Source organism: Penicillium odoratum, assembly GCF_028828045.1.
Source record: "Penicillium odoratum strain IBT 22623 chromosome Unknown utg000001l_segment0_segment0, whole genome shotgun sequence".
Taxonomy (NCBI): Eukaryota; Fungi; Ascomycota; class Eurotiomycetes; order Eurotiales; family Aspergillaceae; genus Penicillium; species Penicillium odoratum.
Window position 1 is genome coordinate 1,362,329 of NW_026643143.1, and position 27,986 is coordinate 1,390,314.

General features: G+C 47.1%; 11 protein-coding genes across 11 annotated transcripts; 6 read left to right on the top strand and 5 right to left on the bottom strand.

Annotated features, from left to right (window-relative positions):
- Positions 1-115: 115 nt before the first annotated feature.
- N7520_000496 (vacuolar protein sorting-associated protein 29) lies at positions 116-908 on the top strand (the record flags this gene model as incomplete). The annotated part of the gene is made up of 4 exons (XM_057134431.1): positions 116-172; positions 234-248; positions 302-715; positions 792-908. The coding sequence occupies 4 exons, from the start codon at positions 116-118 to the stop codon at positions 906-908; spliced, it is 603 nt and encodes a 200-aa protein (XP_057000367.1).
- Positions 909-1,621: 713 nt separating this feature from the next.
- On the top strand, positions 1,622-2,392 carry N7520_000497 (polyadenylate-binding protein; the record flags this gene model as incomplete). Its single annotated transcript, XM_057134432.1, has 4 exons — positions 1,622-1,696; positions 1,795-2,051; positions 2,110-2,197; positions 2,255-2,392. 4 exons carry the CDS (start codon positions 1,622-1,624, stop codon positions 2,390-2,392), a joined length of 558 nt encoding a protein of 185 aa, XP_057000368.1.
- An 867-nt stretch (positions 2,393-3,259) lies between these two features.
- Positions 3,260-6,312, top strand: N7520_000498 (NEDD4 family E3 ubiquitin-protein ligase; the record flags this gene model as incomplete). Its single annotated transcript, XM_057134433.1, has 10 exons — positions 3,260-3,279; positions 3,387-3,409; positions 3,500-3,538; positions 3,609-3,714; positions 3,781-3,914; positions 3,973-5,188; positions 5,237-5,530; positions 5,581-5,718; positions 5,767-6,162; positions 6,213-6,312. The coding sequence occupies 10 exons, from the start codon at positions 3,260-3,262 to the stop codon at positions 6,310-6,312; spliced, it is 2,466 nt and encodes an 821-aa protein (XP_057000369.1).
- Positions 6,313-8,242: 1,930 nt separating this feature from the next.
- Positions 8,243-8,638, bottom strand: N7520_000499 (uncharacterized protein; the record flags this gene model as incomplete). The annotated part of the gene is made up of 1 exon (XM_057134434.1): positions 8,243-8,638. The coding sequence occupies one exon, from the start codon at positions 8,636-8,638 to the stop codon at positions 8,243-8,245; it is 396 nt and encodes a 131-aa protein (XP_057000370.1).
- Positions 8,639-13,184: 4,546 nt separating this feature from the next.
- N7520_000500 (glycoside hydrolase family 128 protein) lies at positions 13,185-14,003 on the top strand (the record flags this gene model as incomplete). Its single annotated transcript, XM_057134435.1, has 1 exon — positions 13,185-14,003. The coding sequence occupies one exon, from the start codon at positions 13,185-13,187 to the stop codon at positions 14,001-14,003; it is 819 nt and encodes a 272-aa protein (XP_057000371.1).
- Positions 14,004-14,340: 337 nt separating this feature from the next.
- Positions 14,341-15,567, bottom strand: N7520_000501 (uncharacterized protein; the record flags this gene model as incomplete). Its single annotated transcript, XM_057134436.1, has 1 exon — positions 14,341-15,567. One exon carries the CDS (start codon positions 15,565-15,567, stop codon positions 14,341-14,343), a length of 1,227 nt encoding a protein of 408 aa, XP_057000372.1.
- An 800-nt stretch (positions 15,568-16,367) lies between these two features.
- On the bottom strand, positions 16,368-17,385 carry N7520_000502 (RTA1 domain-containing protein; the record flags this gene model as incomplete). The annotated part of the gene is made up of 3 exons (XM_057134437.1): positions 16,368-16,849; positions 16,906-17,148; positions 17,205-17,385. 3 exons carry the CDS (start codon positions 17,383-17,385, stop codon positions 16,368-16,370), a joined length of 906 nt encoding a protein of 301 aa, XP_057000373.1.
- Positions 17,386-19,586: 2,201 nt separating this feature from the next.
- Positions 19,587-20,234, top strand: N7520_000503 (GrpB family protein; the record flags this gene model as incomplete). The annotated part of the gene is made up of 1 exon (XM_057134438.1): positions 19,587-20,234. One exon carries the CDS (start codon positions 19,587-19,589, stop codon positions 20,232-20,234), a length of 648 nt encoding a protein of 215 aa, XP_057000374.1.
- A 688-nt stretch (positions 20,235-20,922) lies between these two features.
- N7520_000504 (lactonase family protein) lies at positions 20,923-22,229 on the bottom strand (the record flags this gene model as incomplete). Its single annotated transcript, XM_057134439.1, has 4 exons — positions 20,923-21,299; positions 21,369-21,806; positions 21,862-21,970; positions 22,029-22,229. 4 exons carry the CDS (start codon positions 22,227-22,229, stop codon positions 20,923-20,925), a joined length of 1,125 nt encoding a protein of 374 aa, XP_057000375.1.
- A 1,126-nt stretch (positions 22,230-23,355) lies between these two features.
- Positions 23,356-25,935, bottom strand: N7520_000505 (uncharacterized protein; the record flags this gene model as incomplete). Its single annotated transcript, XM_057134440.1, has 1 exon — positions 23,356-25,935. One exon carries the CDS (start codon positions 25,933-25,935, stop codon positions 23,356-23,358), a length of 2,580 nt encoding a protein of 859 aa, XP_057000376.1.
- A 590-nt stretch (positions 25,936-26,525) lies between these two features.
- N7520_000506 (uncharacterized protein) lies at positions 26,526-27,986 on the top strand (the record flags this gene model as incomplete). The annotated part of the gene is made up of 1 exon (XM_057134441.1): positions 26,526-27,986. One exon carries the CDS (start codon positions 26,526-26,528, stop codon positions 27,984-27,986), a length of 1,461 nt encoding a protein of 486 aa, XP_057000377.1.

The window sequence follows — 27,986 nt, forward strand, 5'->3', positions numbered from 1 at the left end:
GGGCCTGACGTGGCTTCCCCGCGAAGCTCCAGACCGTCTGCCTGACACGCGCATCTCGACTTTGCGCGATTGGAGAGACCCTTTGAGCTTTTAACTCTTGCCCCACCATTGAAAGATGACCGCCCGCTTGGTCTTGGTCATCGGTGACCTATTCATTCCCGACCGAGCCCCTGTGAGTACCCCATAAGCTCCATGACGTCCCCAATGTACACAGCTAATCCCGTCTTCTATAGGATCTCCCGGCTAAGGTACACTCCGTCGAATCGAAGAACCTCTCGTACAGCACTAATTCTAAGGACAGTTCAAAAAACTGCTCACCCCCGGGAAAATCGGCCAGATCCTATGCTTGGGCAACTTGACCGACCGCGACACCTATGAGTTCCTTTGCCAGGTAGCTCCGGACCTGCAGATGGTCAAAGGAGACTATGACGTGGACTCCCCCAATCTACCACTTTCGAAAATCGTCAACCATGGCAGCCTACGCATAGGCTTCACCCATGGCCACACAGTCATTCCTCCAGGCGACGCTGATGCTTTGTTGATTGCGGCTCGTCAGATGGACGTGGATGTCCTACTCTGGGGTGGCACACATCGATTCGAAGCATTCGAGATGGAAGGTCGTTTCTTCATCAACCCCGGCAGTGCGACTGGCGCCATGAGCTCAGGGTTCTGGCCTGACGGGGAAGAGCCCACACCGAGCTTCTGTCTGATGGACGTAAGTATTGATCCTCTGTGATCCTCTTTTTGGATTAAAGTTCCCGAGAAAATACAGTATGCTGATTTTAGAACAGATCCAAGGTGATGTTCTGGTGCTGTACGTGTACCAACTTAAGACGGATGCTAATGGTGTTGAGAATGTGTCGGTCGAGAAGGTTTCCTATCGAAAGAACCATGCCCCAGCCTCATGATTGGCTTACATACCTCCATTACATCTCCATATCTTTGACCCGTGTATATAGTCTCTATGTTTACGACCTCCTGTTTGTTCCAGCTTGGATTCCATGCTTTCTCAATCCGACCCTTTGATACCTTGAGCTAGTGTAATTGACTCAATCCACATAATGGCGCTTATATAAAAGTTTACTTCTCCAAAAAGCTTTTGTGTTTGTACATCTGGCTATTAATACAGTGGATTGACTCGGCCAAGTCTTATAACTAGTTATTTAATAAGTGCGTTTGTTAATAATCCGACCGACTGCGCTAAAAATGTGTTGATTTTGATTAAGAGTGCTTCAAGTTATTCAAATTTGAGAAATCACCATGACTCTCCTCATCTGAAATGAATGAATCCTTTTGATTAAGTTGATTAAGTATGGTTGATAGAAAAACAAAGGCACTCGGCCAACCACGCTAGTCCCGAAACAGCAAGCCTCAGATTGCCTAATGAATAATCCCATCTCGCGACTCTCCGCCCCGCAAAGTTCAGTGAACGGATTTGGCTTCGCTTTCCATTTTTATTTAATCAACAGGGTTTCATACGTCCCTTCTCAGATTACGTCTACAACCCGACTTGGCCCTGATTCCCTCGATCCCCGCTCTTTTCGCTCCCTAATAGCTCCGGCTACTCCAATTTCGTCTACCTAGCATTTCAAGCTACCACTCACAACACCCACAAGACACAATGGCCACCGAAGGGACTGAACCCACCGAGATGAAGGAGGAGCAGATTGTCCACGAGGAAGGGGGTGAAGAGGAGGTAAATACCAACTCGTTGCGATGTGATGAGCTTGCTTGGGCGCAAATCACCACTGGATCCTGATCCGAACGCGACTGACATGGGAATGCTTGAAATAGGAAGAGATTGCCGCCATGAAGAGGCGCGTCGCTGAAATGGAGTCAGAGGCTTCGAAGCTGCGTGAGATGCAGGCCACGCTGGACCAGCAAGCTTCGGACTTGGCGGAGAACAAAGAAGACATTGACGCACGGAGTATTTTCGTTGGCAATGTGGACTATGGCGCTTCTCCCGAGGAGATCCAGGCACACTTCCAGAGCTGTGGCTCTATCAACCGGGTGACAATCTTGCTGGACAAATTCTCCGGTTCACCCAAGGGGTTCGTTTGATCCCAGCGGCCGCATGTCTAGGAAACCGAACTGACGATTTGAGTATAGCTACGCTTACGTAGAGTTTTCTGAGCCCAGTCTCGTGGCCCAGGCTTTGGTTTTGAACGAGAGTGTATTCCGTGGTCGTAACCTCAAGGTAAGCTTTCCGGCTATTTTTGATCCCCCTGTACATTCTACTTACATTGATATCCAGGTGACTCCCAAGCGGACTAACGTGCCCGGTATGACTCGCGGTCGTGGCCGAGGACGTGGTGGTAGCCGTGGTCGTGGACCCTTCCGAGGATATCGTGGTGCTTACCGGGGACGGGGACGTGGCTTCACGCCATACTAAGCGCGTAGCTTTCAGCTCATGTTTCTTTTCACCACGAGCTCACGTCTTTGCCATCCGGCAGAGCTAAGCCGGGAGTACCAACTCCGAACGCCCCGCGCGACTATGCCCAAGTCCATAACAGATATGAAATTGGCCTTCTGTCGGGGTTAGGAATGGGAATTGGAGTTGGGGGCTTTATTATTATTGATTAAATGGATATGTACAATAATCGGTCCAACAAGAGGGGTTTTTTCTAGCTGAGACTCGCCAAATTGAGGTAGATGAAGTAAACCCTGTACTTTTATATCAGAGCTTGGCAATAATAAAGTCGCTGCCTAGTTCACCTTGAACCTCGCGCTAATGAAAACGCCCGGTTAGCATTTAATGACTTCCCAGTTACATAGTGGGAAAGTACCTGGTCATAACTACCCTCTCCATCGCCACCCGCCCGCTTTAAACCAAGATTACGTACTAAACGTTTCCCACTAACTCTGTGGGTTCAACCATGTTGATCATAAGTCTTCAATACATTTAAAAAAGTTATAAATTTAAAAAAGAAAAAGTGTAGTCGATAGGCGATCTCCCGTGCTCAGCCCCATCAAGTACCTGGGAGGTATCTGACTCGTAGTCAATACGTAGCGGGAGTACTTACGCCATACAGTCCCGCGAATGAATTACGCCCAACCCTTCCCTCTCCTCTTCCCTTCTCCTCCTCCAAAATCTCCATTCTACACCCCCCTCTCCACAACCCACTTCTTGTCACCGTGATCTTGAATCTGGTGGGCCGACTACGCGATTCCACCCCTGGATGCGCGCGCCGTTTTCATTTCAGGCTTGATTGATCGGCCTTTTCGAACCGGTGTGCTGTGAAAAGCAACCAGGGCCACCATGACATCCAATCTGCCACCGTACGTCGTTGGATCTCCCTAACCTATCCGATGCTTTCGAATAAAGAATTGGAGAGCATTCAAGTTGTTTCACTTTACTTTTCAATGCTAACCTGTCAACGTTACAGCCAGCCAAATCTCCGAGTCACGAGTAAGATTGCCTTGTTGCGCACCTGCGAAGGCGGGACATTGCGGGGCCCGGACCTGAACTTGAAAACTGACATTCCTTGAACTCTCGCAGTCATCGCGGCGGACGGTCTCTACAAACGTGATGTTTTCCGTACGTGACCCCCCTCCCCCTTTGGATGGTTGATTCCGCCCCAAGCGGGGTCGACTGACGTCTTGTCTAGGATTCCCCGATCCCTTCGCCGTGGCTACGGTTGGGGGCGAACAAACCCATACGACTTCGGTGATTAAGAAGACTTTGAATCCTTACTGGAATGAACCCTTCGACTTGTATGTGATGCCCCACTTCGTCGGGCGATCGAGGAGACGTTATTAACGGGTGGGTTGCGGTTATAGGAGAGTCAACGAGGATAGCATTCTGGCCATCCAGATCTTTGACCAAAAGAAGTTCAAAAAGAAGGACCAAGGCTTCCTCGGTGTTATCAATGTTCGGATCGGAGATGTTATTGATCTTGGGATGGGTGGTGATGGTACGTGGTGGAACTGGGATCCAGCTGCGATCGGGACTAACCCTCTTCTTCTCACCAGAGATGCTCACCCGCGACCTTAAAAAGTCCAACGATAACCTCATTGTCCACGGAAAATTGATCATTAACCTATCTACCAACCTAACCGCCACACAGCAGTCCCAGAATGGTGGCGGCCGCCCACAGAACGCCCAATCCTCAACCTCCAGTGGCCTCGTCCCGCAGGTTGCATCGCCGATACCCCCGCCACCGGGAGGTCCTAACGCGGATGGGTTGCCCGGTGCCCTATCGAATGTGTCGCTCCGTACCCCCTCAACTAGCGGTCTTGCCGCCTCTCCTGCCCCTAATGGAGCCCCGCCTAGTGCCAGTGCTGCATCTCGCACCAATTTGAGCTCGTTCGAGGACAGCCAGGGCCGCCTCCCCGCAGGTTGGGAACGAAGAGAGGATGGCTTAGGACGGACCTACTACGTGGATCACAATACAAGGACTACTACATGGTCGCGCCCTTCTGCTAACTACACTGAATCGGCCCATCGCAGCCAGCGTGAAGCCAACATGCAGCTGGAACGTCGGGCTCACCAGAGTCGAATGTTGCCCGAAGATCGTACCGGCACTAGCTCTCCAAACCTGCCAGATCCTCAGCCGCAGACACCGCCACCGCCGGTAACAGCTCCATCGGCCGCTCCTCCAGGAGCCCAGGCAAATGCTGTTTCGATGATGGCAACGGGAGCTACCACTGCAGGCACTGGCGAGCTTCCGCCCGGATGGGAACAGCGACACACTCCCGAGGGGCGTTCATATTTTGTTGATCACAATACCCGCACCACAACATGGGTTGATCCTCGTCGCCAACAGTACATTCGCATGTATGGCCAGAATCAGAACCAGGGTGGAAATAATACCACCATTCAGCAGCAGCCGGTTTCACAACTGGGCCCCCTGCCCAGTGGATGGGAAATGCGACTCACAAACACTGCTCGTGTGTACTTCGTGGACCACAATACCAAGACCACTACTTGGGACGATCCTCGCCTACCCTCTTCTTTGGATCAAGGTGTACCGCAGTACAAGCGCGACTTCCGCCGCAAGCTGATCTACTTCCGTTCGCAACCCGCTCTGCGGATCATGTCAGGTCAATGTCATGTCAAGGTCCGTCGTAATAATATCTTCGAGGACTCTTACGCGGAGATCATGCGACAGAGCGCGTCCGATTTGAAGAAGCGCTTGATGATCAAGTTTGATGGCGAGGACGGTCTAGACTACGGTGGTCTTTCTCGGTATGTTGATAATTCATGACAAGGTTGTTTCAAACTAACAAGCAACAGTGAATTCTTCTTCCTCCTTTCTCACGAAATGTTCAATCCCTTCTACTGTCTCTTCGAATACTCCGCCCACGATAATTATACCCTGCAGATTAATCCTCATTCTGGTGTCAACCCCGAGCATCTCAATTACTTCAAGTTCATCGGCCGAGTGGTTGGCCTGGCCATTTTCCACCGCCGTTTCCTCGACTCTTTCTTCATCGGTGCATTCTACAAGATGATGCTTCGGAAGAAGGTTACTCTTCAAGATATGGAGGGTGTCGACGAAGATTTACATCGCAACTTAGCATGGACTTTGTAAGAGTCATTCTACATCCATGCGTATTATCAAGCTAACAGCATACCAGGGATAATGACATTGAAGGAATCGTGGAGCTTACCTTCTCGGTTGACGATGAGAAGTTTGGCGAGCGTCGCACCATTGATTTGATACCCGGTGGTCGGGATATTCCCGTCACTAACGAGAACAAGCCACAGTATATCGAGTAAGTCATTCTACATGTCGATGTATGTTCCGGCACTGACTTGTGTAGGTTGGTTACCGAGTGGAAGATTGTCAAGCGTGTGGAAGAGCAGTTCAATGCTTTCATGTCCGGCTTCAACGAGCTGATTCCTCCAGATCTTGTTAACGTATTTGATGAGCGTGAGCTAGAATTGCTTATTGGTGGTATCGCCGATATCGATGTGGATGACTGGAAGAAGCACACGGATTACCGTGGCTACCAGGAGCAGGATGAGGTTATTCAGAACTTCTGGAAGATCGTCCGCACTTGGGATGCGGAGCAGAAGTCGCGTCTTCTTCAGTTTACGACTGGAACTTCGCGTATTCCCGTCAATGGTTTCAAGGATCTTCAAGGTTCCGATGGACCCAGACGATTCACCATTGAGAAGTCTGGCGATCCCGCGGCCCTTCCCAAGTCTCACACCTGGTACGTTTGACATATCCCGCAATCATCTGCATCTACTAACGTTATCTTAGCTTCAACCGTCTGGATCTCCCACCTTACAAGACCCACGAAGCCCTGGAGCACAAGATGTCTATTGCAGTGGAGGAAACCCTTGGATTTGGACAGGAATAGATGCCCGACATCCTCTGCCATACAATGCAGAATATTCCATGAATCCCTTGTTCCAACTAGGCCCAGTAACCCATTCCCCTAAGCACCTGTTACTTACCATCACTGTCCTCTACGCCCTCATATCCCGGATACCTCTCGTTCAATACCTCAACTGTCTATTGTAGAGGCGGTCTCCACCCGGAACTCATCTTGTTCTATTCAATCGTTGCTTTGTAGCTCCCGGATTCCCCCCACCTAATCATGCAGACCAACCCGGTCATCATTTTGGATTGGTCCTATCGCTTCCAATGTTTTGTTTTCTGTCCTTCGGTGGCATTTCTAGCTTGTATATAGGTATTATCTGTATCATCGTGTGATCACGTCGACCTGAATTCATTCTCGTTCTGACGGGACTTATGCTTCAATCTCGACCCCGTAACCGTAACCATAACCCCTCGCCACTAGGTACATGTCTGGTCTAAGCCCTACGGATAAACCTTCCTTGGCAGGGTGCAGCCAAGCCGGTTATCTGTAGAGACTAATATTCAAAGACGGGATCATTCACGATATGGTTCGCTGGAACTTGGTTGCCCCGCACGGAATAGACGTCAATGGCGCATTTAGATGAATTCGGCACCCTGTACCGTTTTCTATTCTTAGTATCCACTAGTATTTCGGAGTTTTGAGAGGTAATTCCGATATTCAATGTTTGATTCGGATTCATTTCCGCCAACTTTAGTTTTGTCCGGTCCTTTCGGATGGAGGAAGGACCTTGGTGTCTAGTGCCGAGCGAGCCGAGGTATATCCGTGAAATTCGGATATAGGAAATTAGCGAAGCGTTCCACACGGGCCTTTAATTATGTTTTGTTCTCGGGGAGAGCTCGGCTTTCTGACTGGATTAAAGCAGGGGGGGTTGGTATATCACATAGCATAACTCCGAGTTTACTCGAATCAATTTCATAATTTGTCCTTGCACCAACGGCCCGTCTATCATCAGGCTTGTATTTGACAGTTGGAACGAAGCTCCAACCTGTGATTGCGAGACCAGTGCGGCTTTGTTCGTGTATAGTGCGCAGAGGGATAATTAAAAATGGCGAATCGACAAGACCAGAATAAATTGAGCTACTTCAATGCCCATTGTTCCAAGGCTCGAAAGCTATCCACGATGACTAATAGATTTTTTGTTAACGATGCCTATCAAACCCAGATGGTCGACTCATGGGACGGCAATTCGGAATATGCCCCCGCCTAGTAATTTTGCTCTCACGTTCGCCACCTTGTACTCTCCCAGTCCTACCCCAGGCTGTGCCATGGACCAAATGCAGCCCGATTATTATGGCTTTCTCCCGTTAGTCGAATGGGAAGAAGGTAGCGAGAGTAACGAGCTGTTACCGAGATACATCTTGTCACAATTGCAAAGAGGCTTATACTCAACCATAAAACGGTAGGTAAAGTAAATGAGGAAGAGGTAGTTATAGCTCCTAGTGATCACTGGGGAAAGGCTTTTAAAAACATGCTGCACAAAAATAGAAGCTTCACCAGCGAGTTAGATCTAAAGGCACGGCCGCACTGTCAAATTGAACGAAAGGTCGCAAACAACCCTGGGAAAATTATAGTTCCACTGAGATTGGCGCCCTCCTGACATGTTTTCTTCTTCCAAGTTTGCCTCCACTAGTTTGACTTCTCTTTCAAACTTCTCATATAAAGATACATTCAAGGCTCGACACATCTCACCAGGAGTAAACTCATCCGCGGGCATTTTTTCTGGGTAAACTATTGCTCTTGCCCGCCCTTTGATATTGAAATTCGCACCTTGTGACAGAAGGAAGCGCACTTTTTCAAACAGATTTGGATCACTGCGTATATGAGCGGCAATGATGCCATAATGTAAGGGCGTCCAGCCCCACATGTCCTGCCTGTCCAAATCATCGAGACATCCTTGAGTGCACAACTATTCAAGGACTTCCACGTCGTCAGCAAGCTCCGCAGCTAGATGAAGCGGTGACTGGCCATTAGCAAGGACCCTGTTCATATTGACGTCGTTTCTGACGAGAAACTTCAGAGCTTGCAAAGCATACTTTCTCGTTCTGATCGCAGTAGAAATCGCAGACCAGGTGCTTTCGCCAGCAGTCTCCCAGTATACATAGCCCTCCGACAAAAGGATTCGGAAGTAATCCATACTTTGTTCTTCTCCGGATGCATAGTTAATTTTCAGCATACTCAAAGTCTTCCCACGATTGACTTCATGTACCGAGGCTCCGTGTTTCACCAGGAGCTCAAAGGCCTTCAACCACGAGTTCCATTTGGGAGGAAGCTGTGGGAAAAATCTCGTTTTATCTGACGACATGCCAGCTGCTGCGAAGATTGGAAGACTACTCGGTCAGATTGATATGAGTCATTAGGGCCGTAAGCTTTCGATTATGTCATTCAATCACATCTGACTATCGTCTCCCATATTTGGATCGGCACCTGAATCCAGAAGATATTGAATAGCGTTCAAGTGCTGCCCCTCAATAGCTAGCTTCAACCGCAAGTCAGTAACAGTACTTTTGTGTTGAAGAACATCTTTTACTTCTTACCAGAAGAGGGGTTTTACCGCAACAGATAGCTCTGTCTCTAAGCTGTCCAGTTCTATCCACTAGATGCTGTTTAATTGAACTTGATATCCCCTGAGGCACAACCAGTCATGAACGGTGACGTCAAAGAAACTTGATTTTGCAGACGAATGCTTCCGGGCAAGATATATATCCCGTCTCCAAGAAACTCGGCTCTTGCAAAATGGAGCCAATGGCGATTGACTTGGATAAAATCCACGTAGGCGGGTTGAAGACTATTCGCAACCTGGATTTCCGCTCCTTATTGTCCGTCGCGGATACGAGCGAAAAGAAGCCGTAAAGACTAAATTTCCGGAGCCAGGAGTCAACGCCAAGTATGTTTTCCTGAAGATGATGATATTGGGATAGCTGTGGGTTGTTGGTCGAATTATCATCGAATGCAATCACTCTGCGTCCTTTGAAGAGCTCCTTATGTGAGGTACAAATTAATAGAGACAACCGGCTGAATAAGAATTGCAATACAAGCAAGAAGGAAACTACTCATCACACATTCAGTAGTTGTAGGACACATGACAAGGTGCGTTCTGAGTCTTGCAGGCGCTCAAGCATACCACTAACAAGATGTCGCTCGACCAAAGCCCATTTTAATTGCTTGCCAGTAGCCCCAGGCTCTCCACCCAACGATTTAATGCATCTTTTATGCACAGCAGTCACATCTTCATAAGTCGATTCCACCGTGTTACATTAAATATAGCACATATCAGGTGGTAGAAGGTCACCTTCGTCAAGTCCATCCAGCTGGACCTGGTTACTTTCAAGGCTCATTCGAAGGCTGAGGAGGTTTTCCTTGACGCGACGGAGCTCAACGGTGCATCCTTGATTGCAGAGCAAAACGAAATAACCACTTCGGTAGTTCTGAAAACTATCCCGAGGATCTGAGCGAAGGAAGCGATTCCCCCAACCGCCAGAGGACCTCAGCCATATAGTAGATTGAATGTTTCTGTATCCAAAACAATTCTCACTGCGGGTGCGAAGTCAACCACCCAAATTTTTGGGTTTCTGTAAGTCACGCCAATACTTTCATTATTCAAAGATGAACAGTATTCTGACTACTGAGCTATTGGGAATAGTGTAGCTGTGGCAAAATCAATGACTTCGATCTTGCTCCGGACAGGTGTAGTGAATACGTTCAGCCTTTATGCTCAGTTTGTGGAATCCCTTGAGTTGAGTTGTAAGCTGACAGTGTATCGTACTACCTACGAGACCCAGATCACCGCAATTTGTGGCGGTATTTCTTCAAATCAGCATTGAGCGCGGTGCAAAATGTATTGGAAATAAATCCTGGGTCTACACTAGAATTTTGGGGTCTGGTTGCCCTTGTCACAGGCGCAGAACATGCGATCCCCAATCCCCAATCCCCATCTGCAAGCAGGCTGATACACCTCTTTATTGTTTTACCTAAATGTCAGGAATGGTCTTCGGCACTGTCCTGTTTTGCACCAACATCATGAACGTACCAGCAGAGGAAGGCATGAAATACTTGGTCGGGATTCTATCTATTGGCTAATTGGGCTTTCTTAATCTAAGCCTTTAGCTCGGTAAATAAGCCCTCGATGGGGTTCAAGTCTGACAGGTAGGGTGATAAGAACAGTAACTTGACTCCTGCTTCAGAACAAAATTGTTTGACTCAGTTCGAATGATGGAAAGGTGCATTATATATCCATCAAAAGCACGGATTTTGGCTCCGACTACTTCCAGCAGTGCTGCAGAAGCCGCTCAATCAATGGTTTAAGAAAGGCACCATCAGTTAGACGTTTTTATTTTTTAAAAGAAAGTCTCTTAAGATAATAGCATCTTGAGCATAGGCCGGCAGTATCTGGTAGCGCTGGTGCCGATGAAATTTAGATGCTTGGACTGGTGTCACCAATTTTTTATTTAATACAACGTGTTTGGGGCTGATTTAGATTAATACTGAAGAAATGATGATAGATTGGAACCAATAGCTTATATGTTGAAAGCGATTCATACTTCAAAGTTGTCAACCTTTAAATTTAAATCCTCGGTAAAAATGGCAGAGCGACTTGACTATGACTAAATCACCAGGAGTTTCGTGAATCTCCCTAGACTGCCAAGACCGAATACTCAACAATTGCCCTACGACCCGTTTCTCAAAGTAAAAGAAATGCCGCAAATGCACCGAAATCCACTGTACCTGTCGCTCCATTTCTAATTAGACTTGCAATCGACGAATACATGTAACGCAGGGTTCAAGTACGTGGCACGGTAGTTAGAAAGTCAGAATTCCCGTAAGGCTGGGCGATAAGCCCTCCGAGGGAATCATGAGAAGCGCATGCATACTGGGCCTGCTGTCGTATTTATTACGTATACGGCAGCCTCAGCTAGTAGTTCATAAGGTTGAAGTTGAAGGCCCAGACCAACGGAGAGAGACCGAGAGAAATCGACCTTTGAATTGTGTCAACGCGTTCGCTTGTAACACCCGGTGTAAATCTCAAAAATAAAGTTGCCGATGCTTATCCAAGCGATCGAGCTAGTCAAGAAGAATGCTAGTACATCGAATTTGGAAAATTCAGTTCCAACATAGAGGCAGCCATTTAGCTAATGAACCATGAGTCGGTATTTTTTATTAAAAGTAAAGGCCCTATGAATGCCCGTGTCAAGACTGCCACAAACGCCGCCAACCAGGTTCCCCTACTCGCCGAGGCCAATCAATCCATACCCGTGCACCTATAGGAGCTGCAAGATCGAAATCTGCACCCCAATCAGAAGAACCGCGCCTACCACGAGTTTGAAGCTTGCGACCGGGCGAAAAGGAGTACCTCGATAGAAGCAGCGGGAAAACGAATTCTCTCTCTCTGCGTTGTCGCTGGCGCTGTCGCCGAACGGTCGGGGCATAACGGGGAACGTTCAGGTACGCAGTACAGTACGGAGTACACTACGTTGTGATCTCCACCGTAGGGTGAGCCCTAGGTCCAGGCCCAGCGAATGGAGACAAAGGGGGCGTTTCCGGTGCCTCAATCCGGTGAGGCTTGGGCGATTAGCGGGGACGCGACAGCGATCAGGGGTGTTTCAGTGGCCAAGGCTTCGTCAGCAAGGATGCAAGGTTTGAAAATGAAACATTTACCATGATCGGAGCTGTGAGCCGGTGGCGTCATTGTTACGGATAACATTTTCGGTAACTCCTACATGTGATGTGTCAGGACTCAGGTCAACTTGAATGAACATGAACAGATAGCAGCATTGTGCTTCATACAGATTTCAATTTGAATTGAAGAGCTTCATTTTAATTTTGACACGTTGTTGTGTTCGATTCAGTGTACAAGAGTAGAGTTTGGCCAATCAGGTTGGCTGCCCTGACGATGATCCATGGATGTAATACGCAGCGCCACCGGATGTCCAATCCTATCGAGTATTTCGATACATTTCCATGGTAAATCTAATGACATGCTCCACTCTTTTAATGAATCCCACAAATACAGAGCTCTCAGCTGTTTTTTTGCATGTTTGGATTAGCTGTGAATTATTGTATCAACTTCGAAAGTTGCCGCTGTTGCTCATCCTGACAGGAGTATATCGCCGCCACGGAAGATATTCTAATAACACACAGACCAAACGTTGAACTCCCCGGAGACTGAAATCAGCAACTCGTCAACAATGAAATTCATAGACATTTTGAAAATCCCCGTGTCTCAGGTCCAGCCCTTTGTGGAGCATTGATAGATCTTCTGTGGAGCGGATAATTAACCCGATTAAGGAGGAGAAGAGGCATGAGAAAAAGAAATCCGCATTGACTCCACTTGGTAAATATGAATTGTCTAGAGCTAGGTGAAATGAACCAATCATGTCTTTACCGGTGGCTGTCAATCGGGTCTTTATTCCCCATGTCCAGTCATATACTTTCCCTGGTTCCTCCTTGCCACATTGGCTGGTAACCTATGGAATACACCGACAAGAGAAATGACCCAAAGTAAAGACAAATTGACTCCATTCAACCCAATCATTGAACTTCTTTTCTCCGACTCCACTAAACAGCAAAAAGTAAATATGATGGTAATATCGGTTGACGCACACTTGACGCGCCGGTGATTTAACCTCGTCCATCCCCATCCTCATCTTCTTCTTCTTCCCCCCAGTGCATCTCATTCCATTCCTTCGGGTCTTTTCCTGTCCTTTTTTGCCATCTAGCTACCTGTGCCGTGCACGGTCTAGAACGCCCTTCCTTTCTCCATCCACTCTTTTCAATCCGAGAACAGGTTTCTCTATTCAATCAGGTCTCATCCACTCCTTCGGTGACCTAAACAACCCAAAAAAGCACTCAAAATGGTCTCCTTCACCAACCTGCTCACCGCAGGCCTGTTGGCCACCACCACCCTTGCTGTGCCCCACAACATGCACAAGCACAAGGTGCACAAGCGCTCCACCACCAAGCGAGGAGCCGCCTACAACGACGTCTCCACCGTGGACACCCTCGCCAGCTCCGGCACCATCGGCTGGGCCTACGACTGGGTTTACACCATCGATCCCGGCCTGCCCTCCGGCGTGGAATACGTTCCCATGCTATGGGGCGCCACCTTTTTCTCGGGCTGGGTCTCCGCCATCGAAACTATCCTCGCCAGCGGAAGCGACTACATCCTCGGATTCAACGAGCCTGATAATTCTGCGCAGGCTAACATGAGCCCCTCCGAGGCTGCGGCATACTACCTGGAGTACATTACCCCGTACTCTGGATCCGCGAAGCTGATCTCTCCCGCCGTGACCTCGTCTACTACTTCCGGAGAGGGATTGAGCTGGTTCGAGGAGTTCATGTCTGACTGCTCTTCGTGCGGTATTAGCGGATTGGCGGTGCACTGGTACGGCGATTCGATTGATGACTTCGAGTCTTTTGTCCAGCAGGCTGTTAGCACGGCTGCTGCGTACAGCTTGGATGAGGTGTGGGTTACTGAGTTTGCGCTCAGTGCTGATACCTCTGGTGTCGCTGATCAGTCTACTACTGCGGAGTTTGTTACTCAGGCTCTTACCTTCATGGATGCGCAGACTAACGTTACTCGCTACTCGTACTTCTACTGTGCTGAGGACTATCTGCTTACTGATGGTGCGCTGAACTCTGTTGGTGAGGCTTACGCCTCGACTTCTGACTAGAGATGTATGCTTACTGTGTGTGCATTGGGGAATGCGTATGATGAATGAACAGGATGGGAGTTATCGGCGTCTTTATGGAACGGGACTACGGTCTCGACTTCCTTTGGCGCAATTGGTCTCATCTGGGCTCTTTGTGATTTTCTTTTTCTTTTCCCTGGCTTTGATGTGATTTTCATGTGATATCATAGGGATCGAAGCAAATATAAGATGGAAATATCTTTGAGATAATCCTACTTTCCCTGAGTAACAGTAAATCTAAATGGATTTATTTGTAGATCTTCCTCCATAGTCAGCATATTCGGCTACTCCCGAAGCCTGGTATTGACAATAAATTCACTCATCGAGATTCTGTTCCAAAACCCAAAACATCCATCGGCCATATCATCAAATCGCACAATTGGGGATTACCGAATTGGGCAACCAATGCATGAATTTTCCTAATTTCCGCCGCAAAGTTCTTTCCGAGATACCAGATTTCATCTGGGAGCGCAAGAACCAAGTAAAGGTGTGCGAGAATAACGCAAGAGAAGCAATTGGGTATATCTAAACCGGAATCCGAATCCAGGGACGAAACGAAAGCTTCAGGCACGAGACCTGGCCAGGATGTGATAGCCGCATCTTCCATCTCAGCGTGCATCTCACGATCTGACGAGCTTGATTCTACAGGTTGTATCCGGACCGCATATGTGATGCGCTTAAACATCTGCGCGGTAACTGCAATTGCCTCATCTTGTGCAGCAAATATTTCGTCTGGTTGATGGTTCCAACTAGATGCAGGGCTGGGCCCAGACGAAGATTGAGTAAGGTCATCGCCAACATCACGCTCCCTTGTTTTCAAGGTGTCCAGGAACTCTTGCAATTTTCGAACGGCTAGGTTCTCCCCTAAAATAAACGCAGAAAGCCTTTGCGATCGCACAAGCCAAGACGGCAAACTCGGCAGTGGGCTTTCGCCGAGAAATTGCCAGTCTTCGTTGGCGTTTTTGAATAATAAAAGAGGCCTTACACGGCTTAAGCTTAGTGCCGCCCACAGATCCCGCACAATGAAGGTTGCACCGCGTATAAGTCGCAGCCATTGTACATGAGGTCTTTCGTAGCGATGAGATGTGCGCGGGGAGCTATCTCCAGCAGACATGGACTGCGGTCCGAGGGTCAAAAGATCCAGGTTCCCGACCCGAAGTGAAGCAAATGCAAAGGCAACAATTAAGATTGATCCAGTGAATAAAACTTCGGCGTTTTTGTCCTCAACAGAAGCAAGTTTCTCCTGGAAACCTTGCAGACCCTTCTGATGGTGCTCAACCAGAGTTCGAAGGTCGACGGTATATGTTTGTTCGTCTTGTTGGTCGGTTGTCAATATATCCAAGCCGGCCAGTGCCACAACCAAGTGCATGAGAAAGGTATTCTTAGCCGCTATATCTGGAATGACACGCTCCCAGACCAAGACTTTTTTAGCATCCAAACTCAATTTTTTCGAGGTGTGCAAAATATAGTGCTGTAGGAGATTCATGTCATGCATGTTCAATGTTGTGGAATTGCGGTCAGGATCAGAGATTCCCGCCGGGGGCATATTGAGACTCAAGGGACGTATAGTGTCAGTGTGCAAATCCGGCATCGCCGACCCAGCCTCATCGTGATGACTCTGATGACTAGGGTATCTTGGTTTGCAGTCACGTGTCTTATGTGCTGGAAAGGAACATTCATCTCCTCGGATGGAGCAGGCACCACATATTGGTCGTTCTTCATCACACTGTTGCGGTCAGACTTGATTCGGAAGAAAGAGCACTTTCCAAGGATTGTGGTACCTTCACTCGACGGTTTTTGCATGCAAAACAGCCGTTTCGTGATTTCGTGTGGCTGATCCGATGATGCGTGGGACGCGTTTGTGACCTCGGCATTGGCTGTGGCAAGGAGGAATTGGGCACTTGAGATGTGATTCTCAATAAAAAATTGTAGACCGGAAAGTGTCTCAAGAGTTCCAAGTTGGCTACCTAGGTAGCCGGGTAGATTGTGGCTGTGTGAAGAATACGAATTAAGGGAAGTGGCTCCAGGGAGATGCGGCTCTGGAATTCTGCCACAATTCGCTTTCTAAGCATCTGCTGTCTTGAAAGTTCATTATTTATCATTTCTTCTAGCGTTTAGGTAAATCAATAATTAGTCTCAGCCTACCTGTCCAAGGACTGATTTTAATACTCTATTCATTGTGAGGGACTTGGCGGCTCGGAAGACATTACAGTAAAAAAAAGATCAAATATATTCTATTTGGCGATGACTTATAATAAGAAAATAAAACAGAGAGAAAGGAACACAGTCAAACAGTCAAAAGCACCATTTATAGCATATGTGCTCAGATGTTTCTTGCCCCCCGGATTATGCTCGTGGTTTTGTATGAACGTTACATCCTTCCTCCGTGGAGACAAGTTGCAGCTCACTATCCCTCTTCCGACCCGAGGATAGAAATGAGCTGGGGTGGACAATAAACAACACAATTCCAGTCAACGTCATGAGGCACGCGTCGAAAATATAGAGCAAATACTCTCTGCGCATGATGAACCCATCATTTCCTTCCACAAATTCCACAACTCGAAATACCGATCGCACCAGAATAAGCAGGCAGGCAGCGTAGAGTGCCCACATTACGGATTCCCATGTCATGCGACTCTCGACGCCATGCGACCGCACGCGTTCTGAGACGTGGATATACCGCGGCTGCTTCTTGACTCGCCAGTGGAACACGGCGGAGACCAAGATGAAGAATCCAAAAAAGAGAAGCTGAACGACTAAGCCTCCCACAACAATATTCGCACCGGTGTCCATGGCGGACAGAGTTCCAGCGGCCATGTAACCCCCACCTATCAACAATCAGCATTCAGAAATATTATGTATTAATGATCAAGGTGTTTTATACCTCCACACTGAAGAAGGAAAGATATGACATCGCCAATAACGAATATTTTGGTAAGGAACCGGACTGGGACGATGGAGTTGCTTTCTGCGTCAAGCTTGACAATAATCCGACCGAGGGTCATGTATATAGAGGCAGCAAATAATGGGGGTGCGACAAGAATTAGCATTGTTTGGACGATATATGGGCCGAGTGCAGTGGTATTGAAATGTGAGAAGATGCGAGCAATGTAGCCAGCGCATTCAACTGTTCAATAGCAAGTTAGCAGAGTGAGGGTTTGAGGGATGGGGATTGGCTCTCACATAGTAAGCCCACGAGGAAAGGAATGAAGAAGTAGGTGCGATTTCGAACCAGTCGAATCAAGTGTAGAATAGAAAGAAGGAGAAATATTGCAGCGAAGACTATGGCTGCTGCTATAGACGGCGTGTAGCGATAAAGAGCGAAATCAATGCCGCCATCTCTGGTAGACTTTACGGCAGACATTACGGAGCAAATGAAATATGGATAAGTGAATGTATGTAGAAAATAACATTTAAGATTGGATCAATTGATCTTTATGTATCATTTTCTAGACCTTTGCCACAGAAATAGACCCTGATAGAATTTTAACTTCTACCAACCGCAGGTTAGGTATACGAAAGTACGAGAATGCGAGAATGCGAGAATGCGAGCGCCACAAAAGAAGCTAAAAGTGGGTCTGAAGCACTGGATCATGGTCCGCCGTATCCACCTAGAAATCCGTCTCAAAAACTGGAGCCAATAATGATCTGCTTTTGTAATAAATGAATCGTCAATCGACTAAGAAAACCTAGTTTTGATTTAGAACAAGTGAAGCGGAACCTTTCGAAGCATTCACCATTCTGTGCCTATGTACCTGGATGAATATAATGGGACGCAGATAATATCATCAAAAGCGAAAAATCATAAACGACACGAGAATGATCGCAAAATTTTTCCAGAACGGGAAACATCTCAAATATTCATATTAAACAATTGGCAGAGTGGGAATGTTGTAAAAATTTGTCTATTTGTCCTTTCTGTTCAGGTCTACCCACGCTGCTGTTGCACCCGGGGATATCGCCTGTTGGACATACGTGGTTCAATACCTAGGTTGTTCGTCGTCAATGTTCCACCCCCAGTTGTACAGTCTCCACAGACCACAGCTGCTCCGTTCTTGATCTGAATCATGCGGGCATTATAAGTCGAGTTAGGGGTGCCCCCTAATAGGACAGAACCGCGAGAAGCTGGCTTGACCCAACTCGAACAAGTTCCACAGAGCCGAAGGTCTTCGTCGGTGGCGGGCCAGGAGAAGTAATGATGACACCGGTACAATCCAAAAATACGAACACAAAATTCTCCGAATTTAACCCTAGATTAACTCTATTTACGGGCGCTGCAGGCGGGAGCTTAAATGGCGATACACCAGTACCAAGGAACGAATACACACAAAGTCAGACCCTGCTCTTGGCATTCTTGGCATCGTGAGAAGGGTTCATCACTGGTGGTGTCTATCTGTGGTTTAATTTGTGAGTAACCGGCATACGAGAAAGTCTATCCATAGAAACTCGGTAGTCCAGGCTTTATCGTTATACAAAGTCTACGAGTATATTCCTTCCAAACTTGGATCGCCAAATATACTAGTAGCCCTAGGAGAGTTATTGTATTTTAAGTGGAGAACGCAAAGGTATTGATATACCGGGACTAATGCTGAAACGAATAGGCGGGTGTTTAGATTGGCCGCCGATATTCGTGGACAGAGGTCTGTTAATTGCATCTCAATCACATTAAACAATAGCACACTCAATAACTCAAATACTGAGTTGCGGTAAAGTCTTGGCGGCGGGGCGCGAAGCAACTTAGGGCAATATATTGTTCGGGATAATTTCTAGCTTTGACCCTGGCCTACTAAGATCCAAATCCGGAAACAAATTTTATCATAGTAAACTACTAGTTTTGGATCTGGCAGAGATATTTAGTACCCGAATCACAAAAACAAACATTCATCTAGTATCCTAGTAATCCCCACAGCGAATTCAACCTATGAATTTAACACGAATTTCTCTTCAAAAAGTCTCGAGGACTCTAGAAATCCGGGCCCATGAACATGAAAATTGGGGGTATTCAATATAACCTTGGTTTGAGCTTAGAGAGTGCTACTGAGAGGTACTATTAGCAATCGTAATAAAGGCGAGAGGGTTGAAGAAGAAAGAGGGAGAGAACTAAACTAAGACAGAGAGGTGCCAAAAAAAAGGGAGGAGTTCATCTGACCCCACAAACAGATGGCTAATTTTGATATCCTAGTAGCTTAAAGAATATTCAGGACATTAGATTCCTTCATTTTCTAATTAACAAGGGGGATAATATAGTCTCTATAGAAGCTAAGGTCAGTTCTCTATGTTTACTGTAGGTGGATGTAGGTGGATGCGGAGATGGAGATGGGGGTGCGATAAAAGCTCATATAGACATGATGCAGCTACTAGTAACTAATACAGAGCGGTGCCAAGGGCAGTAAAAAAATCAATTTCGGGTTTTGATCTTAGTATGCCTTGGTAAGCTTAGTATGACTACTGGAGCCGGCACGTGTTTTCCCCGCACGAGGCATCCCGCAAACCTCAAGTCTGTTCACAACAAGACGCCTGTTAGACCTCTCCTAGCACTCTGAAACTTAAAAACTCTACGAAAAGATGCCCGTTTCCGCTGAAGACATAGTAAAACACTATGAGAATGACGATTCAGCGGTCCAACGCATATCCTTTGCCAAGAACAAACGCACTGTCGCGCTTACTGACTACAATCCATCCTGGCCCTCACAATACCAATTCTTCAAAGACGGCATCATATCTGAATTGGGTTCAATCGCCATCACAGTCTCGCATGTGGGCTCAACTAGCGTCCCTGGTCTCTCCGCCAAGGACATCATCGACATTGACCTGACGGTCGCCAACATCCTGGACGAAGACGCCTATGTTCCACTTTTGGAACGCGCAGGGTGGAGTTTCAGGCTCCGTGAACCAACATGGCACCAGCATCGCTTTTTTTCGCGTGATGAGCCCTACGGGGGAAACTTGCACGTCTGGGGCCCTGATTGTGCAGAGGCTGAGCGACACCTTATATTCAGGGATTGGCTGCTGAACAACCCTGAAGATCAAGACCTATATATGCAGGCAAAGCATGATGCTGCTCTGGACACAGTCAAGGTTGATGGTACGGTCATGGACTACAATTTTCGGAAGGAAAAAAGGATCCGTGAGATCCTGGAGAGGGCATTTCGGAGTCGAGGATATTTGAAGGATGAGGGAGCCGATCAAGATGGTAAGCTCGATGAGAATTGAAGAAGGGTTTATGCCTTAGGAGCACTTGTAATAAGCAGGGGCCAGAACCTGGCCTGTTTATGGTGCTTGATACCTTAGGCTTCAACGATGGGGCTTAACCCCACACTTCTCAATGTAGATAGTCTTTCCCTCTTCAGACCATCCAGTCCAGTCTGAATGCGCACACTCGTTTCCTTTCCTATGCTCAACACACCTCGTACAGACCAAGGACTTCTTTGAAGACTCGATTGGGATGGTAAGCAAGCTCCAAGACATCTATTTAATATAAGTAGGATGAAATACTTCTTGCAGCAGACGTGAAACTGATTACTGAGGAAGATGCGTGATTATGTCCGCATCATACAAGACAACCGAGAGTTTTACGCTACATTATGCAGCAAAATACAAGTTACGTTTCCCCTTTATTTTGATGTGGACTGCTCAGTAACTGGTCCACGTTATAAGCAGATCCGTACTGTTCTTCGGCTACCCGCGAGGGGAATTTTGATGAAATTGAGGCTTTTACATGACACGTAAACATGTACACACAAGACATCAACATCAGTCTTCCCAACTTTCCAATAGCCTTGCAATATATACAGTCCGACATTTATGTACGTAGACAATTGCGAAAAGCTGTCAATTGAAACCCGCCAACTAAAACTGACATCGCTGACAGTTCCCAAACCTTCTCCAGATGTATTATTACTCAATCCACCCAAACTAGATTAGCTGGACTGTCATCGACATCAAGATGCGCTACGACGGCAGCTGTAGTAGCATTGTCACCCAATTTCCACACCTCGATGAAATTGTCCTGCGCATCCGCAATCGCGAAATAATCCTCCGAAAAGGTTGCAGGTGTGATCGAATTCGAGGCACCACCGGGTCCAGTAGTCGGAAGGAGGAAAGGTCGATCCTTGATAGACCCCGTGGTGCTATCAAGTGAGAAAGCAGCCACAAATCCGGGATCTGTGGAAGTCTTAGAGCGAACGCTGGCGAAAAGATACTTGGGGTACTTGTCGTTGTGTTGAGGGACCGAGAACATAACCTCATCGGACCAGTAAAGGGATCTGTTAGAGTAGGCTAATAGAAGTGGATTTCATCAGCATGTGGGATTAGATTTTGGCATTTGGGGTGGGATTGGATTCATACATGAGGGAAGGAGAGAATAAGTCTTATTTCTTCCGCTGAGAATTCCCGTAAATTTATCACGGTTGAAAACGGCGAGCTGGTTGTTCTCTTCAAGAATCACGTAAACAAAGGATCCCTGTGGTGATACCACTAGGTGTCTTGGGTTCCGGGTGACATTGAGTCGCTGCAGCTTTGACACTGTGTTGGTGCTCTCGTCATATGAATGAGTCCAGACGGCACTTCCCATGTCGTCGCCAGAATAGATAAATCGATTGTCACTGCTTAGTGCAAGGCCGTGCACTCCTGAATCACTGCTGTATGTTATGTTGGCTTTTACTGATTCCAAAGTGCCAGAGGCATCGACTGCGATGACCTGTCCGGGACATCCCTCAGAATAGGGTGCACCAAAAACAGTGTATGGCTTAGCTGTTGAGGACACGATGTAGTTCGTGTTATCGCCTATGGAAAGTCAGAATCCGTATTCCAGCTAAGCACCTGAGGGAAGAACACCAACAGTTTTCTGAAATCGAAACATTTCCCTTGTACACCAAGGAATAATTCTTATCAATGGAATAACTTTGGTACGTGTTCTCGTCCGTGATGTAAATATTCCTTTTTTCTTTCTGTGTTTGATCATGAGTATCTTTCTTAGGTGACAAGGTACCGCCAAACGTGACTTACATCTGTAGCAACCCACTTAGAGCTCGAGAGGTCGAGAGATCCGTTATAAACAACATTCAACTTGGAAGACGCCTCGTTGAATTCAATCCCATACAATGAATCCCCGCTGAAAAATCCAGAATAAAAATGATGAATTTGACCCAGAACGGGCGAACACAAAAGGGCACCGAAAATACCACCAGTTAAATTCATTTTGTACATATCTGACAGAACTTGGGGGATTTGGTAGGCGAGATGCAGTTATAAAGGGGATTTACTGTAGACATCATCTGCCGATCAAAGTGGGTCAGATCGGCATTTCATCCTAATGTACGTAATGGGCTGACGTTCCTGGCCACTAGTTAATCGCGTGATATAGCTTATCATTGCTTGTTTTGATGGCGAATGATTGAACGGTCGCGTTTTCAATCAATTATGCAAAGCTCTCTTCGTCATTGTCTAAAGCCCATACTGCCAGTCGGTCTTACTGTATGCGTGAGTTGAAACCGCTTAGAGAAGACCATACGGCGAAATTGAATTGAATTTTTAAAGATCGTGTGACTACTTGTGCTCTGATCCACACATTTGCGCATTTTAAGCACAGTAGAGACAGGCGTGAGATCCAAAATCGGAAAGTCGCCGCTGTCGCGAATATTCCTGCTATAATCCACGGATTTCCCGGATTGGTGGCTTCATAGCCAAATCTGCCTCGTACTCCGTAGGATTCTCCTAGCAGTTGGATTCAAATCCACATAAAACGCTAAACCTTTTCACGGATAATATTCCTCGTTGACGCGTTCCAAGATAATCAATTCTTTCGTCATGTGTCACAGAACGATATTTCATTCAACTCCCCTCAATGCTGCATTTCAACATATTAGGCTAAAAGAATGGTGAAATTTATTATGATATGTCAATGATGCAATCTTCTTCTGAAAGTAGAACCTCTGAGCCAGGACAATACCGAGGAAGACGCGTATACATGTCAGGCGGAATCAAGAAAGCAGGGTCGAATGGTTCAAGACCAGCTCAGCAAAGGAGTCTGTACCTGGCATCTGGGATCTTGATAACAATGAATGTATTTATGTAAAAGCAGCTACCTCATAGTATTTATTCCCGCGACTTTGACAATTATATATGTTGGCTGCCAATCATCCTTGCTCATTCTTGTGGCAGTAAAGGTGGGTGCCGGGTAGCGTCATTAAGACCCACTTTAGGCTTTGCGAGATTGCTTGTCCTTGACGTCAATTTCAGGAATCTTGAGGCTTGACTAATGTATAATGTTGTTATGTTTCAAGCTCTGACATTCCAGGAGACTGCTATTGGAATTGAATTTTAACGCATTAATTTATCTAGCGTGGGCGACTGGAATTCCAGTCATGAGCGAGGCGACAGCCTTAGTACCCACAAGGTCTTCCAGTGTATACCACTCAAATTTCTCAGTCTCGCCTTTTTCAACACGCTCTTGATCTCGAATTGGATTTTTGTTCTTGCAAAAGACCAGCAACTCTTTGCATCCCGTGTCTCCATTCTTCTGGAGATATTGCTGCATAACTTCACCGCAGCTGTTGACAATACGGCTAAACTGGCTCGGAATTCCCATTTGACGCGCACTTTCTGCCGAGCCTCGCGCAACGTGATGAACAAGAATGACAATGTTCGATATCATGCTATCATCAGGCATGTAGGCAGGCGTGAAATATTGGACAAACTTGTGGTGTTCTTTGGCTTTGATCAGTCTCAACAATTCGATTGAGCGTTTGTGCATCCCAAAGTAGTTGAACAAGAGAACGGGCTCTTCTTCGAATAACCGGCTCTTTACAAAGGCGAGAAGTTGCAAAGTGTTGATGTTGTGGGTTCTACACCACCTCCGATGGAACATTGCTTCGGCATTGGATGGCTGTATCTCCCCGCTCGTAGCGTGGGGACTTGATTCCTCAAAAATCCTTTCGAGGACCTTTTCGATGTTGGCAATACTGTTGACTTTCTCCTCTGACTCGCGCATATATTGGGCCCGAAATATGTTTGCGATTGTAGTTGTTGGCTCAAGTACTCTGGCAGATTTACCATTAGGGCGAGCAAATGATCCCTCACGTCTGCGACGTGAATCGCGGGCAAAGTTGGCGGGAGATGCGATGCCCGTGGCTAACTCAAGCCTGTTCAACGATTCACTTGCGTTTTTAGGTCGAGAGCCAACAAAGATTTGAGACTCGCCGTGAATCTTAATCAAAGTGTCCATATCAGGCCAGCGCAATTTCATGGCAGGATATTGAGTAACGAGGTTGTACAAGAATGCCAATTGTTGGACATCATACCATTGAGTGACGAGCGACTGGCCAAGAACTTGCATCCGAACGTTAAGATGGAACATGTTTACACCACATAGAATGGCATGCCCTGAAAAAAGAGCATGCTTCTCGGGAAGGGGTTTACCGAGTCTCGCCATTTCCATACTGAGAACGGCCCAGACCTGGTCCTGAATGATAAACGACTCCACGCATAGTTGTACCGCCCTGATCTCGTCATCGGCCTCTTTCGGCCAGAATTTGGGCTGAGGGTGCGATTGAGATATTTTGAAGTATTCCGTAATGGTTCTTTGGATACGCAATCCTGTCATCCGCAGGTCTGCAAACGCACCCAAAGTGCTGTAGCGCATGATGTGATGAACATCCAGGAGGATCTGGGAAGCAAAGCAAATCCAGGGAGTAACAACCTTGGTCTTCGAAAATTCCATCAGGCCTTCAGTAATGGCATCAGAGGCAGGCAACTCGACTTTCAACGCGGAATACCGGGCGAATTCTGGTAGTAGCTCGCAAAGAATGATTTTATCCTCGTTGAATTTTTGATCCAGGGTCATCTTTTGTCTGTCTGCTTTTGCATCATAAGGACCAAAATGTCCTTTCTTGATGACTGGAGAATCATTAACTTTCAAAACCTCGGCAAATGAACCTAGGATAACCCTAGTTGGCAAATAACACCAGTGTGCCACTTCATCCATGTGCTCATTGTATGGCAGCCCGATCTCCAAGGACGGGGTTGTAGGGCTGCCGTTTGCGATGCAGGCAATGCCGAAAAAGAATTCTTGAAATTTATCACCGGGTGAGAACTTTGAAGTACGACAGTCAGCCACTACTTCCTCCACCAGATCTCGCGCAATCTGTAAAGCGCTATCAGTGACGACAGCGGCATTCATGAGATCAATTTTCAAGTCTCGATAATCTGACCAGGTTTGGGAGATGGTTTCCCGCATCATTTGTAGATCTTGAAACAAGCAACATGCTTTGAAGAAGAGATGGCTGACAAAGGCATCGTCTGACTCTTCCTCGACATTTTCAATGACTTCTACCTTCACTAATTCCTTCCGTTCAGTAGAAGGCGTTTCATTCGGGTCATGTTCCTCCGGTTCCTCGACTGTAAGGACCGCAAATTTGTTCATGAATGTGTCGATGTCGGCATTGGGACTGGTTCCAGGGGTCGAAGGTGATCCTTGGCCATCTGGGTTCAAGGGTTTTTTGATTTTCCATTCAAGACTATCGCAAATATCTTCCAACACCGAGATGAAATGAGAGTGCCGCTTGTTGTTGTTGTCGGAGTTGCCTTGTCCCAAAAACCAAGAAGTGACCTCTTTCCTCAGCTTGATCGCTCGTTTCGCAATGATAAGTACAGGCTCGGGCACAGCAAGAGAAGACTTTGCAATTATTTCGGCAAATATTTGAAGATCTTTAAGACTCGCGCTGTACTGCACTGGATTAGAATTCACTGCATTGTTCTTGCTCTTGCTTTTTCCTCGATTGTGGGAAGCCGCGGTAGAGGGAAGTGTGGTGGGTCGGTAGCCACATTTGCCAGCTGCTTCAAGTAGCCAAGTTGCAAAACTATTGGTATCATCCTTGTAGCGACGGTAACTGCTTTGCAGGAAATTTGGCAGCATGATGTTGAGTTGCTGAAGGTAGCGGTGTGGAGTGGTGGAACCGCAGTTGGTTACACCTCGGGTGGTGCCAAGCGAACAGTCAACCGCGAAAATGTGTCTAAGAGAAACTGGAACGGTTGAAGAGATGTATACAGTACTTCATTCAACAGAAGAAAATTGCAGAGGAATATCCTCACAATAGAAGGAAAGAACTAGAACGTAAATATGGCGATTTGCCGAACCAGACCGCTATCAATCGTTCACCCAATCAAAATTCGCTGATGCTTCAACATATGCACCCCTCTCTTTTCACTATGAAGCAATTAGTATGAAACATGGTAGGTGATGGTATAAAAGGTATAGTAAAAACTTGGTAGTTGTTAGTTATTCAAGCCATAAGAGTGTACTCAGCCAATCCACTCCCAATAACAGTAACTTGCCGCTAACTGATTGGTCTCTAGCGAATACGATATTGAAAGATCCTGATCCCCTTTTAAATGCTTCGAATTTCGGCTTTTACTGTGCGTTTTCTGACGCGCTTCGACACATGCGACTCTCTGCTTTCCGGCGCCTGGTAACAATTCTGTGGAGTCTTTATATTGACTTTCTACATGGCTCCACATAACCTCCCACGCGACGTGTTTGACATCGAAGACGCGTTGGTGACGGACGCTAATCCAGCACTTGACGACTACTCTCTCGACTATGAGCGCTGTGCGAGGCTACATAATTACCTGGTCGCATATGGCTGGATGGTTCGGCATGAGTGGAAGAGGCCGGACTTAGATGAGCTGGCGAATCGCCCTCACCGTTTCTGCCAGGAATTTGAGGCTATACGCGACCGCCTCCACCCTTCCTTGAACTTTTTCTTGGAATTGATATACGAACCTACTCAGGCTGTATTTTATTGGGTGGAGAATTTGGCTATGCAGCTCTTCGACGAGTACATCCTTGAACTGTATGACGAGAATGGTCTTGAGGATATGGAACGCTTTGTCGTGATTTATGGCACTGTAGCGGAGCTCGGTTCGCATTGTGTTGGAGTGATCTATGACCAGGAGCTCCACCGGGCTGCATTCCCACCGACACTGGAGAATTTCGACAGTGTATTCCCCATGGAGGAGCACTGGGAAATGTGGTGGCCATTAGAGACTATTCTGACTCACTGGATTCAACTGATCAGAATGGGAAAAGTAATTGCCCATGGGGACGAAAATCAAACACCAGAGAAAGTGCGATTGTCCAGATCTCAAATCGGACCATGGTCATGGCATTCCTACTGTCCTGAGCAGGTCAATGGCACTGTCGCTGCAATTGATAGATACACGGCCGCCATTGAAGCCAGAATGCCGCGTGGGTCGCTTTTACGTCTGTCTCGAGACGCCCCCCTTTTCACAAACGCAGACCTCGATACTGCATATATCCCAAATGAGTGTTTTATCCGCTCCGTATTAACGAGAACAATGACGCCACGGTTCAACAGCATCGCGCCTGGCCTAGCAGTCCCGCACGACACCGCAGCATTCATAGATCGGCAAAAATTCACCACCATTCCTCGGGATAATATTGGCGGTGAAAAAATACCGCCTGTGTTGATTTTCCTACATACAGATAATAGCCAAGCGGTAACTTTCAACGAAGAGATCCGGTGGCTATTCCTGCCTTTTACAAGAAGTGAAGAAATTCCCTTCGACAACCAGGATCTCATTCCCGCGGGACTATACAGTGAATCTGTCTGTCGAGACGAGTATGATCAAGAAGAAGGCGGTTTCCGTCTGCTACTACCAGGTGGACTGCAGTCCACCCATAGGGATGAGGAAGGTGCGAGGACGAGCGATGGGAGGCTACTCACCTCGGGTTCTTTCACAGTACTATTCCAGCATGGTATCCACCATCCATTTGGGGGTGAGCGAAGGTCTCAAAGACTGGGAAGACTTATAAATCGATGGACAGAACTAGTAGAGAGCGGCGTGTGGAGAGTGGGAGCAGACGGCGTCGATGAAAGCATTGAAAAGTTTCAAGACGCTGATCGAGGTTCGTGGAAAGATTATTGGATCGAACCTTCGTGGTAA